The sequence below is a fragment of the Eptesicus fuscus genome, chromosome 22 (genome assembly GCF_027574615.1).
Source record: "Eptesicus fuscus isolate TK198812 chromosome 22, DD_ASM_mEF_20220401, whole genome shotgun sequence".
Lineage (NCBI taxonomy): Eukaryota > Metazoa > Chordata > Mammalia > Chiroptera > Vespertilionidae > Eptesicus > Eptesicus fuscus.
The window spans coordinates 29,502,561-29,518,481 of record NC_072494.1 but is presented as its reverse complement, the minus strand read 5'-3'; the positions used below and the strand labels follow the sequence as shown (position 1 = coordinate 29,518,481).

At 41.0% G+C, this 15,921-nt stretch overlaps 1 protein-coding gene across 7 annotated transcripts in view; it reads left to right on the top strand.

Moving 5' to 3' along the window:
- RPS6KC1 (ribosomal protein S6 kinase C1) overlaps nucleotides 1-15,921 on the top strand; it is a 238,026-nt gene that overhangs the window by 56,649 nt on the left and 165,456 nt on the right. For all 7 annotated transcript variants that reach the window (XR_008555068.1, XR_008555067.1, XR_008555066.1 and 4 more), the window contains exon 7: nucleotides 9,926-10,041. Coding sequence is in view for 4 of the 7 variants with exons in the window: in XM_054711380.1 (XP_054567355.1) it covers nucleotides 9,926-10,041 (116 nt within the window). In the remaining 3 variants the exon portion in view is untranslated. The remainder of the gene's footprint in view (nucleotides 1-9,925; nucleotides 10,042-15,921) is intronic.

The window sequence follows — 15,921 nt, the reverse complement described above, 5'->3', positions numbered from 1 at the left end:
ACTTCTGATATCCAGGAGGTTTAGCCTACTGCAGCTGATAGACTTATGTGCTGTATTTTCTGCAGGGTTACAACTGAAGGAAGAAAGTCTGGCTGAATCACTTGCTGACATATGTTTTTTGAATTGTTGACTATTTTGGTGTCAACTTTTAGGTTGAGAGTTTCATGTTAAATGCCAAAAATGTTTACTACAAAATATATCTTGGAAGAGACAACCACTTTTTTGCTTTTGCAAAAAGCTAGGTAAAGCATTGCTGTGTGGGGTAAAGTAGCTGTGGATTTTTTTTATTCAGATTGTATGAACAGTAAACAGAGCATCTAAAATAACCACTTGCACATTGCAACAAACACATCATCATTTGCTTAAAAAGAGTTATAATTACAGTTGACGAAGCATGGACACCATAAAAAATGCATTAGTTTGGCCTGACACATTAATTACCTGTTTTTGCAGATGTTTTTATGTATTGTTGTGTGAACAGTTTACAAAATAATTACAGGAAAGTCATATGGAAAATAAACTAAGTGGGTGGTTTCTCATCTAAATATTTTCATTCATGTGAATCTGTGTGAGGCACAGCTGCTCTATAGCAAAAGCAGAGAGATGCATGAGGATTCTCGAAGAGAGTTTTATTAGATGGGCTCTGTCATCAGTATCACCACATTTTTCTATGTTTTGCAACACAGTTGCGAAACATTAAAATGAGAGGGTTGGTTTAATCTCTATGATTACTGAAAAAAACCTTGATTCTGATCAGAAGAAATGTAGTTATCTCTGAGCATTTTAGAATAAACCAAAGGTAACTAAAACTTCCTACGTGGAAAGCTACTGCTCTTTTAGTGCTAGCAAGTTATTAGACACTTTGCGAAAGTTAATGATTACTATTGTTATTTTTTAAATTAATTTGAGAGAGAGACACACACACACAGAGAAACATCAGTGGGAGAGAGAGAGATATATATGGATCAGTTGCTTCCTGTAGGCACACAAGGGGATCGAACCTGAAGCCTAGGTATGTACCCTGAGATTCACCTAGCGACCTTCCCATGGTTGGGATGCCACTCCAACCAACTGAGCGACACCCGCCAGGGCTTTAATTACTTGAGTTACATGATTTTCTATAATATACCTTAAATTAAATTTTCATAATTAAACATTGGGTCTTGTATATAAAATGCACAGAAGTTCAGCGTATCTATTCTCTTTTAGGAAGTCTTGACATCTGCTTTTCCTCAGAAACTTACTGTGTTGCCATTAGTGGTCTCAAAATACGTTTTATTTGAAAAATAACCAGATCATTGATAGGCATATTGTATTTTTGCAAACGATTAAGAAACACATTTCCCAAGATTATAATTATCAAACAATAAAAAGTGTTCATAGACTTTACTCTATTTTACACAATACTTTTTAATTACTTAGAATATCTGTGCTTATTTTCCTCATTGATACTGTTCTGACAGTTTTTTTTATAAAATGAAATAAAAATGTAGATTCTCTTTTTTGTTTAACCATGCCACTTATATGTTCTGTTCCGCTCTATTCCTTTTTTATGCATTTGACCTATTACACAGATGATAAAGACAATAATTGCACACATTTTCTGAAATGAATTTTATGTAACTATTATTTAAGTTAGAGAAATAGGTAATTGGAGCATATCTAGGTATGAAGGTATTATTATCTGACCATGTAATATTGGTGCAAAATCATTTAGTTTTCCATAAAATTTTTTTTGAGGCTCTTCTATATGTAATGTTCTATGACAGCATTGAAATTAATAAACTTTGAGATGACTATATGTCTGAAACATTTTGCTCAGTAACTGAGGCATCTCTCTGAAAAGGGGTAGGAATAAGTGGTATGAAAACTTCACTTTGCTGGCTTCCATAAAGAAAGCCAACTGCTGGGGAGGATTTCCTTTGTTATCCAGAAATGGGCTCCTCTGGGAGTATTGCTTGACACATTCTTTGAATTGTTTAAATGTAGACACAAAGAAAGATGGGATGGATGGAGTCTCCTACTTCTGGTATTCACTAAGTCAGTTTAATGTTTAAGGTGGAGCTGCATTAAAAGAGTATATGAAACTTTTAGTATTGAGAAGAATTAACTGCTCATAATCAGTAATTCGGTTGGTCACTATATCCTCTCAGAGGAAAAATATATGATTCAGTATGCAACATCAAGAAAAACAGTTGCTGGACTTTAGAGCCTTCCACAGATTTGCTGCTTCTCTTAAGACGGCTGTCTTGCCCAGCTGATGTGGCTCAGTGGTTGAATGTGTCCCATGCACCAAGAGGTTACCATTTATATTTCTGGTCAGGGCACATGCCGGGATTGCGGGCTTGATCCCCAGTAGGGGGTATGTTGGAGGCAGTTGATTGATGTTTCTCATCGATGTTTCTATCTCTCTCCCTTCCTCTCTCTCTAAAAAGTAATTTAAAAAAATTATTTTTAAAAAAGATGTCTCTCTTATAGCTAGTGAAAGAATGAGCACAACTCTTTGTGGGGGTTGGGGGTCTTTCCATATTTACCAGTGTGGCAGGTAAAAAGATTCTTGTTTGTGGAGGTGTTAACTTTTTATTTTATATCATAAGGCTCCCTGTTTTTAATTCTTTATTCCTTTTCCTTCATTATATCTCTAGCTTTTAAAAATCTTTAAATCATTTATTTATTTAGAGAAATTTTGACTTGTTGTTCACCTTATTTAGGCATTCATTGGTTGCTTCTTGTATGTGCCCTGACTGGGGTTTGTACCCACAACCATGGTGTATCAGGATGACCCTCTAACCAACTGAGCTACCTGGCCAGAGCCTTAAAAATCTTTTTATCTTGCCGTGGCTGGTTTGGCTCAGTGTATAGAACATCGGCCTGAGGACTGAGGGGTCCCAGGTTCAATTCTAGTCAAGGGCACGTGCCTGGGTTGCAGCTCGTTCCCCGGTGGGAGGAGTGCAGGAGGCAGCTGATCCATGATTCTCTCTCATCATTGATGTTTCTGTCTATCTCTCCCTCTCCCTTCCTCTCTGAAATCAACAAAAAAATATTAAAAAAGTATTTTTATCTTTTAGAAGCCATTTGATTAGAACATAAAGGACTCTTAGGGGCTTATTTATTTATTTACTTATTTACTCACACAGTGTTGTTTTGAAGAGATTGAATGATTAATTTTTTGGGTACTCCCCTTTAAAATTGTAAAACAAAGGAAAAGAGGTTAGGGAACAGAAAGAAATTGTTGCATCTAAGAGAAGGCTGTCTCTGTGGGCATTTAGTATTCTATGACCAAATGATGTGTCAGTTTTCATTTAGTATTATTGGTGGTAGAAAAACTGCTGAACAGCATTGAAAACAGTCATAATTGAGGTAATGTGTGGTTATGAATTTTACTATGACTTTGGCTTTTACTATTCTTTGGTGATTCTTTTGACTTGTGGGGGTCACATAACTTGGTTTTGTGAAAAATTTATGGGGGGTTGGTTAAATGCAAATGGAGCAGATTCCCTGGCTGACCGGGCTTGTGCTGTACACAGAGAGGCTCGTGGCTCCAGAGTTGTGGTAGACGTGTAGGACAATAAATCACTGTTCTCTCAAGGTTTCCTTTTGTTGTTAGAACACTTAGCATAAGCCAGAAAGGTAGGCTATACCTGAAAAGAACAAAATACCAGTAACTACAATAAATCAGCACTTAAAAAATATAACCACCAAGGCCATCTCAAATACGCATATTCTTTCATGTGACTAAAGTTATAAAAGAAAAATATGAAAGGGAAGTGCCGCCAAACACACACTCCCGCAGACTCAGATTGATTTGGATGTTCTTTCTAATGTGATAAATCTGAATGGAACTTGTGTGCCTGACCAAGAGTACAGTGGCACAGGGCCTATTAGGGAGTGTTTGTGGGGTAGAACTTGAGATAAGAACATAAGATGTGACTGAGTAGAGTCTGATGTGGAGATTAAAATCAAGTACAGTCAAAAATACTTTTAAAGATCCCTTAAAATTTCCCATGAAATACAGATGTAGATATACTGTCACTGAAGAGTTCTAACGTGGCCAGTTCCTCCAGCATTGATTTTACTTTGTTGAACCAGTGATGAGGCATTAGCTGTATTCAAACAGAATTGGAAAAACTACTTTTTATTCTAGTTTGTGCAACTGATTTTCATTAGTTCTCTGGGTAAGAATGCCTCTTCGTTTTTGTGAGTAAATGAGCAAAGGTCTTTGTTTTATTATTTTTTTTTGTTAATCCTCACCCGAGGATATTTTTCTATTGATATTTAGAGAGAGTAGAAGGGAGGGGGAGAGACAACGAGAGAAACATTGATGTGAGAGAGACATCGATTGATTGTCTCCTGCACGTGCCCTGACAGGCCGGGGATGGAGCCTGCAACCTCGGTACATGTCCTTGACGGGAATTGAACCTGAGACCCTTCAGTTCACCGGCTGATGCTCTATCCATTGAACAAAACTGGCTAGGGCAAAGGCCTTTGTTTTACAAGGAAATCCTTGGGTAAGGATGTTTGAGAGACTAGTTTTTCTCTGAAAGGCCCATTCTCTTTTACACAGCGTGAAATTCATATGTCTTTGCAGCTCTCATTTTTTCTGTGTGCTTATCTGTCATCCTCAGTCTCTCCTCTCTGATTCTTCTGCTCTGCTTTGTTGTGTTTGATAGGCTCCTGCCTCAAGTCCTTATGTTTATTTTCTCTTCATTTTTGTTTCCATACTCATCTGTACTTGTCCTGTGCTCTGTGTTTTGTTTTTGTTCTGCTCAGTAACAGAAGAATGTCATTAAATTCAGTTACCTGAAGTGTGGTGTCATAAGAATTGGTTTAAGTTTAGGTTCTTATATTAACTTGGTAACTGAGAAAGGCATTTTGTATCCCTGAACCTTAGTTTCTTTACTGATAAAAGGAAGATAATATATCTCTTGAAAATAAAAATTGACATAGTGAAGGAGTGCCAAATCTTGGTGGCTTCTTGGTAAGTTAGCATTCCATGGTTCTGTTATCTATAGACTTTGTCTTCTATAAAACTTCTCTTAGTAATGTAAGTCAGAGTTGGCACTCTGAGAAATGCAGGACAGGCAACCTAGTGTTTCTAAAAATTTCAGCGACAACTTTGGTAGTTTTCCTCAATTTAGTTTTGGCTACATTCTCTTCCTTTCACTCAGCACACTCAGCACCCTCTATCAGTCCTCTCTCCTGATCAGAAATTGATAAGGTGTAGAGAAAAGAAATACAGGCTGACACAGTTTACAGGTGACATATGTTGTGGTGCACCAGAACTTGTTGACAGAAAAGTTAGTATGTAATGGGAGCAGATTCTCTTCTGAATGCTGAAACCCAGTGGACATTTTTGCTGTATCTGAATAACAGAAATGCAGAGAAACTTAGTGAAGGTAGTGGTTTATCTTTAGGTAGAATGTAAAATATAAATCAATTTTTAAGAGCATTTATTGCCTCAGCCAGGTTGACTCAGTGGATAGAGTGTCGGCCTGCGGACTGAAGGGTTCCAGGTTCGATTCTAGTCAAGAGCGAGTACCTTGGTTGCAGGCTTGATCCCCAGCTTGGGGTGCGTGTGGGAGGCAACCAATCGATGTGTCTCTCTCAAATCGATATTTCTCTCTTGTTGTCTCTCCTCCTCCCTTCCACTCTCTCTAAAAATCAATGGAAAAATATCCTGGGGTGAGGATTAACAACGACAACAAAAAGCATTTATGAAGTGTCTACATGGATATATTACTGAAAAAATAACAGTCACATGACCTAGTGTGAAATTAAAATTTGAATTCCAGATAACCTAGTTTTTCCTGAAGATAATCCTTATCAGCTGTATGAGTTTTAAAATGAAAATAAGAAATTAAGGTTAGAGTCGATTAAAATTTTTTAATCAATTAAAATATGTTTAAAGTTACATCCATCTATAATGTTACCAATTAGAATTGTCCAGAAATCTTGGTCTTTTATTTCTGATATGTACGCACGAGCTTCAGTAAGTATCCAGCAGCAGAAATCTGTAAGAAGTAGTTGTCATCCTTGCAGCTGCAGCAGTGGTTGTGACCTGCTTTTTCTTTTTTAAATTTTTATTGTTGATTGTAGAGAGAGAAAGGGAGAAAGAGGAGAAACATAGGTTTCTCGTTCCACATACTTATGCATTCATTGTTTGAATCCTGTATTTGCCCACACCGGGGATCGAACCTGCAGCCTTAGCGTATGGGGACAATGCTCTCACCAACTGAGCTACCCCACAGGGCCTTTGGTTATGACCTACTTTTAAGGTGCTGATAGGAAAGTGTCATAGTATGTATGTTTAAGGTTACGTTTTAAAAGCCTTCCAGTTTTTCCATCACTTCATTGTTTCCATGGAAGCGGAATCACTATCCTCAGCAGGAGTCCATTTCAACTGCTGGCTTCCTGTTCTTGACTCTGTTCCTATGGAGACTGCCTAGAAAGCAGCAGAGATACCACAAGTTTAAAAAACAGTGGTTTGATCACATAATATGGCGTTAACTCTAGGTTTAATTAGGTGGTCCATTATCTTGGCATTATTTTGGGAGACAAGTTGATATCTTTGAATAAAGCAAAATTTGAAGTTTTATTAAAGCTTATTCACACTGAATGAAAACACTAAATTGGCACAGTTTCTATTAGAATTGAGGAATAAAAAATTCTAAAATGGGGATTTAAATTAGGGCTTAAAAGACATAAGCTGAAATGAGAAGAGCCAATGAAAATGCGAATAACAGTAAGAGTCCATAAACAGCAAACTCAAAATCAAGAGCTGGTAGTGTGTAGAAATATGGAATGTTTCTTATTTATGTGGCACACTTTATCCTCAAAATACATTACACTTAGGTGATTTTCATAGATTATATCCATTTTTCAACTGAGAAAAATACAAACCTTGGGTTTAGAAATTAAGTACCTACATTTTCAGGACAGAGTCAGGAATCATACTGATTATTTTAACTGAGGCTTCAGGAGTTGAAGTGTGCCTAGAAAGCAGCAGAGATACCAAAGGTTTAAAATAGATTGTTAATAGATTGCTCCGCAGTTAAAAAGCAGTAGAGAATTTTTTCCCTCACCAAGACCAGTTACATTTGTAAATTTCTCATGAAGGAGAGAAGAGATGGAATAGTAATGTAAAAGCTGTGAAAGGGAAGTTATTTAGCAAAATTACAATAACTTTATTGCAGTTTTTCTTTGAGTTCTGTGTTCATTCAGGGTTCTTTGGTTTGCATGTGATAAAAATCTACATTTGTACTACCTTATGCAAAGAATGGCAGAAATGTGGATTCAGCTGAAATCAGGGACCCCAGTCATGCTAGGATTTTTTTTTTTTTCCTTTCTCTCCTATCTGCTTCTTTCTGTCCAGTTCCTTTCAGATTGGCTTTGTGCATTGGCAGAAACTATGGCTGCTGGCAGTTCCCACTCTTATTTCCAGTGTCAATAACAGAGAAGGCCTGATTGGCCCAGTTTGTGTTGGGCCAGTTCCTCTCTCCTCCAGCTGTGGCCAGGAGGGTGGGGCTCTGTGATTGGCTCAGCTTTCAACCCTTGGCTAACTAGTACTGACTAGAGGGACTGAAATCTGAAACAAGATAGCAGCTTTCATTCAGAGCAGTTGTTGGTAAGTAAGTGTTGCTAGTGGGAGGTGGGGAGAGGAGAGGTGGAGCAGTATCAAAGGGGAGGAGAAAGGCATTTCCCAGGAGAAACAGGAGATACTGTTCCAGGCAAAAATAAGAAGAGTTTTTGCCACTAGTGATCTTTTTGGGGAAAATGTCTGCTTTACTTTAGTAATTCAGTTCACTTTAGTTCAGCAAAGCAGTTAACATTATTTTGAAGGATTTAATTCTGAGAGAAAAATGAGAAACGTAAACCTTTAAAATGTAGTGCTTCCTATAGTTTTGTCACTGTTGTAATACATTTTAGGTGTGTTGTCTACTTTCATCTCCACAACCGTTTGAGGTCTATATTTTCATTTTAGGGAATGAGAAGACATTCAGAGAATGAGATGCCTTATCATTGGTCACATGACTGTTGAGAGGCAGAGCAAAATTCAGATAACCAGGGTTTCTGGAATGCAATCCAGGACACTTCCCACTATATGACACTTGCTTTTTTATTGACTTCATTCAGATGATGTATATGGTCAGTTATAAAAATAGTGCTATGTGTTAAGTGCTTTGATAAAAATGAGTCATGAAAAGTATGAAATATTATTTAGGAAAGGAACCTTAGAGATCATAAATAGTACAATGGTTCTTAAAGTTTTTGACTTTCAGCCATGAAATGTTCACAGTCAAGTACTATATAAAATGAACAAAAGCACAGGATCATCCTGCTCTGGAAAGGGGAGAGCCGGGTGCTCCATGGGCTGGACCACCTCTCTTTTGAGGTCTTGACTTCTTGGAGGCCACTTTGAAAACCTTTTGTTTAGGGAAACAGAGAACCAGACAGGGTAAATAAATGACTTGTCACTTTCAGATAATTATATATTACAGGGATTTAAATCATATTCTTGTTTTCATTTGTAAGGTGAGTAACAATTTGTTGTTAATGAAAAAACCATGAAGCTTATAAAAATCAGTTAGAGTGAATTCAGAGTTACCCTAAATAATTGTATTCTTCAGTTCGGTGGTACTTTTACAGCATGTCATATCCATGTCATAGCTCTTATTAAACATACTAGAGGCCCAGTGCACGAAATTTTTGCACAGTGTGTGTGTGTGTGTGTGTGTGTGTGTGTGTGTGTGTGTCTCCAATCTGGGACCCCTCCAGGGAGTACGACTGCCCATTTAGGCCCGATCCTACCATAATCCAGGACTGCTGGCTCCCAACTGCTCACCTGCCTGCCTTCCTGATTGCCCCTAACCACTTCTGCCTGCCAGCCTGATCACCCCCTAACCACTCTCCTGCCAGCCTGATTGATGCCTAACTGCTCCCCTGCCAGCCTGTTTGCCCCTAGCTGCCCTCCCCTGCAGGCCTGGTCACCCCTAACTCCCCTCCCCTGCAGGCCTGGTCACCACTAACTGCCCTCCCCTGCAGGCCTGGTCCCCCCCCAACTGCTCTCTCCTGCAGGCCTGGGTCCCCCCTCTCCCCCCCAACTGCCCTTTTCTGTAGGCCCAGTCGCCTCCAACTTCCCTCCTCTGCTGGCCTGGTCACCCCTAAGTGCCCTCCCCTGCAGGCTTGATTGCCCCCAACTGCCCTCCCTTGCAGGCCTGGTCCCTCCCAACTGCCCTCCCCTGCTGGCCATCTTGTGGTGGCCATCTTGTGTCCACATGAGGGCAGCCATCTTTGACCACATGGGGGCAGCCATCTTGTGTGTTGGAGTGATGGTCAATTTGCATATTACTCTTTTATTATATAGGATATGGCCCTTAGTACTATTTGTTGAGTTAGACGACTGTCTGGATAAGGCTAGTCTTTTATCTGCAGAGCTTTTTTATACTACATTTCTCATATCTACTATTATAAAATACGTTGAATTCTCTATATACATATTTCAATAGGAGAATTTCAGAATTTGGATAAATAAAATTCATGTAGGTAATATGTAGACCTTGCTCAGGAATATAAAGTACAGCATAGAGAATATAGTCAATAATGTAATAAATATATTTGGTGTCATGTGGCTACTAGACTTATTAGAGGATCACTTCCTGAACTATATATATGTTTAACCACTATGCTATAGACCTGAAATGAATGTAAAATAATATTGAATGCCAACTGTAATTGAAAAATAAAAAATATTTAGACCTTGCTGATATTAATAACTTTGATGTCCATTCCAGTTTTGAATCTCTCTTCTTTTCAGTTAGAAATGTGAATAAGTGTTGCATTGGATAACTGGAAGTTAAACTTCAGATTGGATAAACAAGAGTTTATTTATTTTTCCCCTGACCTGAGTTTTGTTTTCTCCTTTTAGGAGAGTCAAGCCCTACCCGGCGAGAAGCTGTGAAGAGAAGAACAGCAGAGTATCTCATGCGAGCAGAGAGTCTCTCTAGCTTTCATAGAAAACCTCAGTTTGATGAAGTATCTCAGGTATGTCTTATGTTTCATTTGCATTTCCTTTAGCCATTTTTGCTGTCTTGTCTCTCACTTTATTATTATTTAGAGCAGTGATGGCGAACCTATGACACGCGTGCCGAGGATGAAAACATTTGCTGCTCCTGAGGATGAAACATTTGCGAAATAATGTTTTTTCCTCAAAGTGACACACTACCCGAGTTATGCTCAGTTTTTTGGCGAATTTTGACACACCAAGCTCAAAAGGTTGCCCATCACTGATTTAGAGTGTTTGAGAATTTTGGTCTCTGGAATTTTATCAATAATTTTCAGTTATTGGTGAAAGAAAAGCATTAAAGCAACCACCAAAAATAGAATAAAATGGGACTTGCTTTCTCCTTTCTTGGCCTTTTTTTCTTATTCTACCCCTAATAATCTAATTTATACTGAATTTTATTTGAATTTTTTAAAGTTATATTATGATCCTCCTACAATTCCTGTAAAGTTTTTATTGATTCATGCTAAAGCTAACCATTTAAGCGTAAGTCCTATAAGTAGCTGCTATTGGTCACCTAGAATTGTAAAAATATAATTCTAACAGTGATGTTTAGATTATTTAGGACTACCTTTAGTCAGTCTTGTCTCTAAAGCAGGTGAATGCTTGAAACATTAGAAACATTGTGGTTTAATATTATTGTTTTTATATCCTATCTATCTGTTTTGGCACATTTCTGGAGAAAATTATTTCTTTATATTAAACCAACTTTTTAAAAAAATGCAATTTAAGAATCATCTTCTGAGATGGGAGAAAGTATTTATTTTCTCAATTGATCTAAGAGGCAGGCAGGCTTGTTCAGATCTCAGCTCTCCATTTGAAGCCATGAAGATTGGACATGCTACTTAACTACCTCGTACCTTCAGTTGCTACATATGAATAATGAGGATCAGAGTAATTCCTTGCTGGAGTCTTGTTAGGATTAAAGGAGTTTGAGAAAATCACTCAAAAAATGAACACACACACACACACATACAAATACAAATCAAGTGTCCACCTCGTAAAGAGACCAGCCTATAAGCCAAACTTATAAGACTAGATTAATGAGTCTTAGCCTTATTTTTCATCTCCTTGTATACTGCTTTATAACTCTTCACTGTTGAATTGTATCTTTTTAAAATGAAATATTTACTTAAAGATTACTTTGCATTCAATTCTTACTATCAATGGGGTTGGCAACGTCCCAGGTGTGCAATCCTAATGTGTACATTCTTAATTCTATTTTTGGGGACATTGATAAAAGTATTAACCTTTTGCACTCGGATGTCGAGTGTGACTTGACACGGTTAGCATTAGAATAAAGGAATCGAGAAAAAAGCAAGCGAGTGCAAAGGGTTAAATAGGATGGGTTCGTATCAACTTACTTGTTTTATTAAATCACCTTGTATATAAATATTCTAAAAGTTTTAGGGAGTCAAAATTATCAGTTCTTTTCATTAACAGTAATTTTGAATAATCTAACTATACTTATTCAAACTCCCTATTTGTGCATCCCCTGTTATAGTTGCTCATAATCACTTTTGTGAGCAGTAATTTATTAGGAAAATAAACATAAAGCTAATTGTATAGTTTTTGACTTGGAGAAAGGAACCATGAAGTATATCAGTCAGTGTTTCCCTTCAAGCATAGCTTAAAAAAAAAAAAAAATATATATATATATATATATATATATGTGTGTGTGTGTGTGTGTATATGTGTATATATATATATATATATACATATATACACACATACATATATACATATTTAAAGCTATGCTTGAAGGGAAACATTATATATATATAATTTATATATATATAATTAATAATTATATATATATATATATATATATATACACATATAATTTATTTCAGAGAGGAAGGGAGAGGGAAAGAGGGATCGAAACATCAATGATGAGAGAGAATCATTGATTGGCTGCCTCCTGCACGCCCCCTACTGGGGATCAAGCCTGCAACCCAGGCATGTGCCCTTGGCTGAAATCGAACCTGGGACCCTTCAGTCCGCAGGCCGATGCTCTATCCACTGAGCCAAACCAGCTAGGGCAAGCATAGCTTTTAATGAAAATAAAACTAAAGAGGTATAATATAGGAAAGTTGATTATATTGCTATATATTAATTCACTAGGCATCTGTTAAGACTCTGTGTGTATACAAAAACAAACTAGATATATTCTGGAGTTATAAAAAGATGATGACAGTCTCTGCTCTTGCAAACCCTGTTGCATAATTGAGGACCCAAAATATGCACCTAATTCAGGAAATAAAAGAGAGAATGGTAAGAGCCCTGCAGAATAATGGGAGTTTGGATCAGAAAGGGTAAAGAGGGGTACTACATTTGATATACTAAGATTTAAAAAAATATATATTTCTTCATTGATTTCAGAGTGGAAGAGAGAAGGAGAGAGAGAGAAACATCACAGATGAGGGAGAATCATTGATTGGCTGCCTCCTGCACACCCCCTACTGGGGATCGAGCCTGCAACCCAGGCATGTGCCCTTGACCGGAACTGAGCCTGGGACCCTTCAGTCCGGAGGCTGACGTTCTATCATTGAGCCAAGCCGGCTAGGGTTATACTAGGATTTTTTTTTTAGCTTTTAGCAAGAAGACTAGAGGAGAGTTTTTCTTGCTAGAGCAAGATGTTTTTTTTTTTTTTATAGTAAGCAATTGCTTTTTATTTTCATTTTATATTTTATTCTATCAAACCTGGCCCTTATTTAGGTCAGGGACATGTTTGATTGTTTTCTGATCTAAAATTGAACTTAAATGTCTTCTAGAGGTTTTTTATTAGCTTGGTGAATTCATTATTTGTCTCCATTAACTTTCTTTGGGCGTCAATTTCAATGAACACAATGAGAGGACTAGTATAAATGATTTCCGAGGCCCTTTTAACTCTTAAATTCTGTGCAAAGCAGATATTCTCTTTTGAATCCATGTGTAAACATTTCTTTCCAGCCTGGTTGATTAAGAAAATAAAGGAATCCTTTCCAGTTTTAAATGTTTTGTTGATTACGGTTTTCCCCTGTGATCTAGGTCATGACTCATTCCACCTGAGTTTTCTGTGGTGGTTTAAGCTTTTTGCTTTATTGAATTTATTTATGAGACTCTTTGGTGGTAAATACAGAAGCTCTGAATTTCCCAGTCATTGTTGATGACATTCTTTTCAAAAAAGGATAGAAAGGAGCAAAAGCACTCTCCTTTTCTTCTTCTTCTTCATTACTAAAAGGCCCCAAGAAAAGTACAGGTTTCAGAATAAAAGGAAATGATCTTTGTTTGAAGTAAAGGTGAAATCTTAACTAAAGGAGACAGTTTTTTTTTAAACTTTAAAAAATTAAATTGTAGATAACCTTGAATGATTTAAGAATTAATATTAAAAGGGGATTTCCCTGGAAAAAACTAGATATAGTTTTTTTTCCTTCTATATTTAGCTCTAGAAATTTTATTTATTTATTTTTTTTCTTTTTTTATAGATTCTTTATTTTTTTTTTATTTATTATTTTTTTTTTAATTTCTTTATTGATTAAGGTGTCACATATTTGTCCTCATCCCCCCATTCCCATCCCACCCCTCTCCCCACGCATGCCCCAATCCCCTGTTGAACTTAACCGTTGGATAGGCTTATATGCATGCATACAGGTCCTTTGGTTGAACTCTCCCCCTCCCCCCACCCTCCCCCTACCCTCCCCTATCCTCCCTCTGAGGCCCAATAGTCCAATCGATGCCTCCTTGCTTCTGGTTCTGTTCTTGTTCCTCAGTCTATGTTCATCATTTCCTCTAGATGAACGAGATCATATGTCACTAGATATATACTAATAAGAACTGAATGTGAGACGAGCAATAATATTTATGCTGACAGGCAAATGAATCAATCTGTAGCGAGCTTCCCCCTGGACCAACAGTTCTTTTGAGACCCAATTTCGATGTCCAGTAGTTCCTTATGTGTACATGTCAGCACTGACCCCTCAGCTCTGGATGGTGGACAAATGGTGGTAATGGAGGTCCGACTCCCTCTGGTTTGGTCTCGGCCGAACCCAGGGGCACGGCGTCACCCGGACTAAGGGGCACGTGGCCTCACCCATACCCAAGGGGCGCGTGGTCTCACCCGGGCCTGGGACCCAGCCTCACCCGGATGGATCCAGGGGCGCACGGCCTCACCCGGACCCAGGATCTGGCTTCACCCGTACCCAGGGACGCTTGGCCTCTCCCAGACCCAGGGGCACGTGGCCTCACCCGGGCTTAGTTGCACAAGGCCTCACCTGGATCCAGGGACACATGGTCTCTCCGGGACCCAGGGACGCTTGGCCTCTCCCAGACCCAGGGCCACTTGGGCTCACCCGGGCCTAGGTGCACGAGGCCTCATCCGGATCCAGGGACGCATGGTCTCACCCGGACCCAGGGACGCTTGGCCACTCCCAGACCCAGGGCCACTTGGGCTCACCCGGGCCTAGGTGCACGAGGCCTCACCCGGGTCCTGGGGCGCATGGTCTCACCCGGACCCAGGGACGCTTGGCCTCTCCCAGACCCAGGGCCACTTGGGCTCACCCGGGCCTAGGTGCACGAGGCCTCACCCGGATCCAGGGACACATGGTCTCTCCCGGACCCAGGGACGCTTGGCCTCTCCCCGACCCAGGGCCACTTGGGCTCACCCGGGCCTAGGTGCACGAGGCCTCACCCGGATCCAGGGACACATGGTCTCACCCAGACCCAGGAACGTTTGGCCACTCCCAGACCCAGGGCCACTTGGGCTCACCCGGGCCTAGGTGCACGAGGCCTCACCCGGATCCAGGGACACATGGTCTCACCCAGACCCAGGAACGTTTGGCCACTCCCAGACCCAGGGCCACTTGGGCTCACCCGGGCCTAGGTGCACGAGGCCTCACCCGGATCCAGGGACACATGGTCTCACCCGGACCCAGGGACGCTTAGCCTCTCCCAGACCCAGGGCCACTTGGGCTCACCCGGGCCTAGGTGCACGAGGCCTCATCCGGATCCAGGGACACATGGTCTCACCCGGACCCAGGGATGCTTGGCCTCTCCCAGACCCAGGGCCACTTGGGCTCACCCGGGCCTAGGTGCACGAGGCCTCACCCGGATCCAGGGACACATGGTCTCACCCGGACCCAGGGACGCTTGGCCTCTCCCAGACCCAGGGCCACTTGGGCTCACCCGGGCCTAGGTGCACGAGGCCTCACACGGATCCTGGGACACATGGTCTCACCTGGACCCAGGGATGCTTGGCCTCTCCCAGACCCAGGGCCACTTGGGCTCACCCGGGCCTAGGTGCACGAGGCCTCACCCGGATCCAGGGACACATGGTCTCACCCGGACCCAGGGATGCTTGGCCTCTCCCAGACCCAGGGCCACTTGGGCTCACCCGGGCCTAGGTGCACGAGGCCTCACCCGGATCCTGGGACACATGGTCTCACCCGGACCCAGGGATGCTTGGCCTCTCCCAGACCCAGGGCCACTTGGGCTCACCCGGGCCTAGGTGCACGAGGCCTCACCCGGATCCAGGGACACATGGTCTCTCCGGGACCCAGGGACGCTTGGCCTCTCCCAGACCCAGGGCCACTTGGGCTCACCCGGGCCTAGGTGCACGAGGCCTCACCCAGATCCTGGGATACATGGTCTCACCCGGACCCAGGGACGCTTGGCCTCTCCCAGACCCAGGGCCACTTGGGCTCACCCGGGCCTAGGTGCACGAGGCCTCATCTGGATCCAGGGACGCATGGTCTCACCCGGACCCAGGGACGCTTGGCCTCTCCCAGACCCAGGGCCACTTGGGCTCACCCGGGCCTAGGTGCACGCGGCCTCACCCGGATCCAGGGACACATGGTCTCGCCTGGACCCAGGGGTGTGTGGGC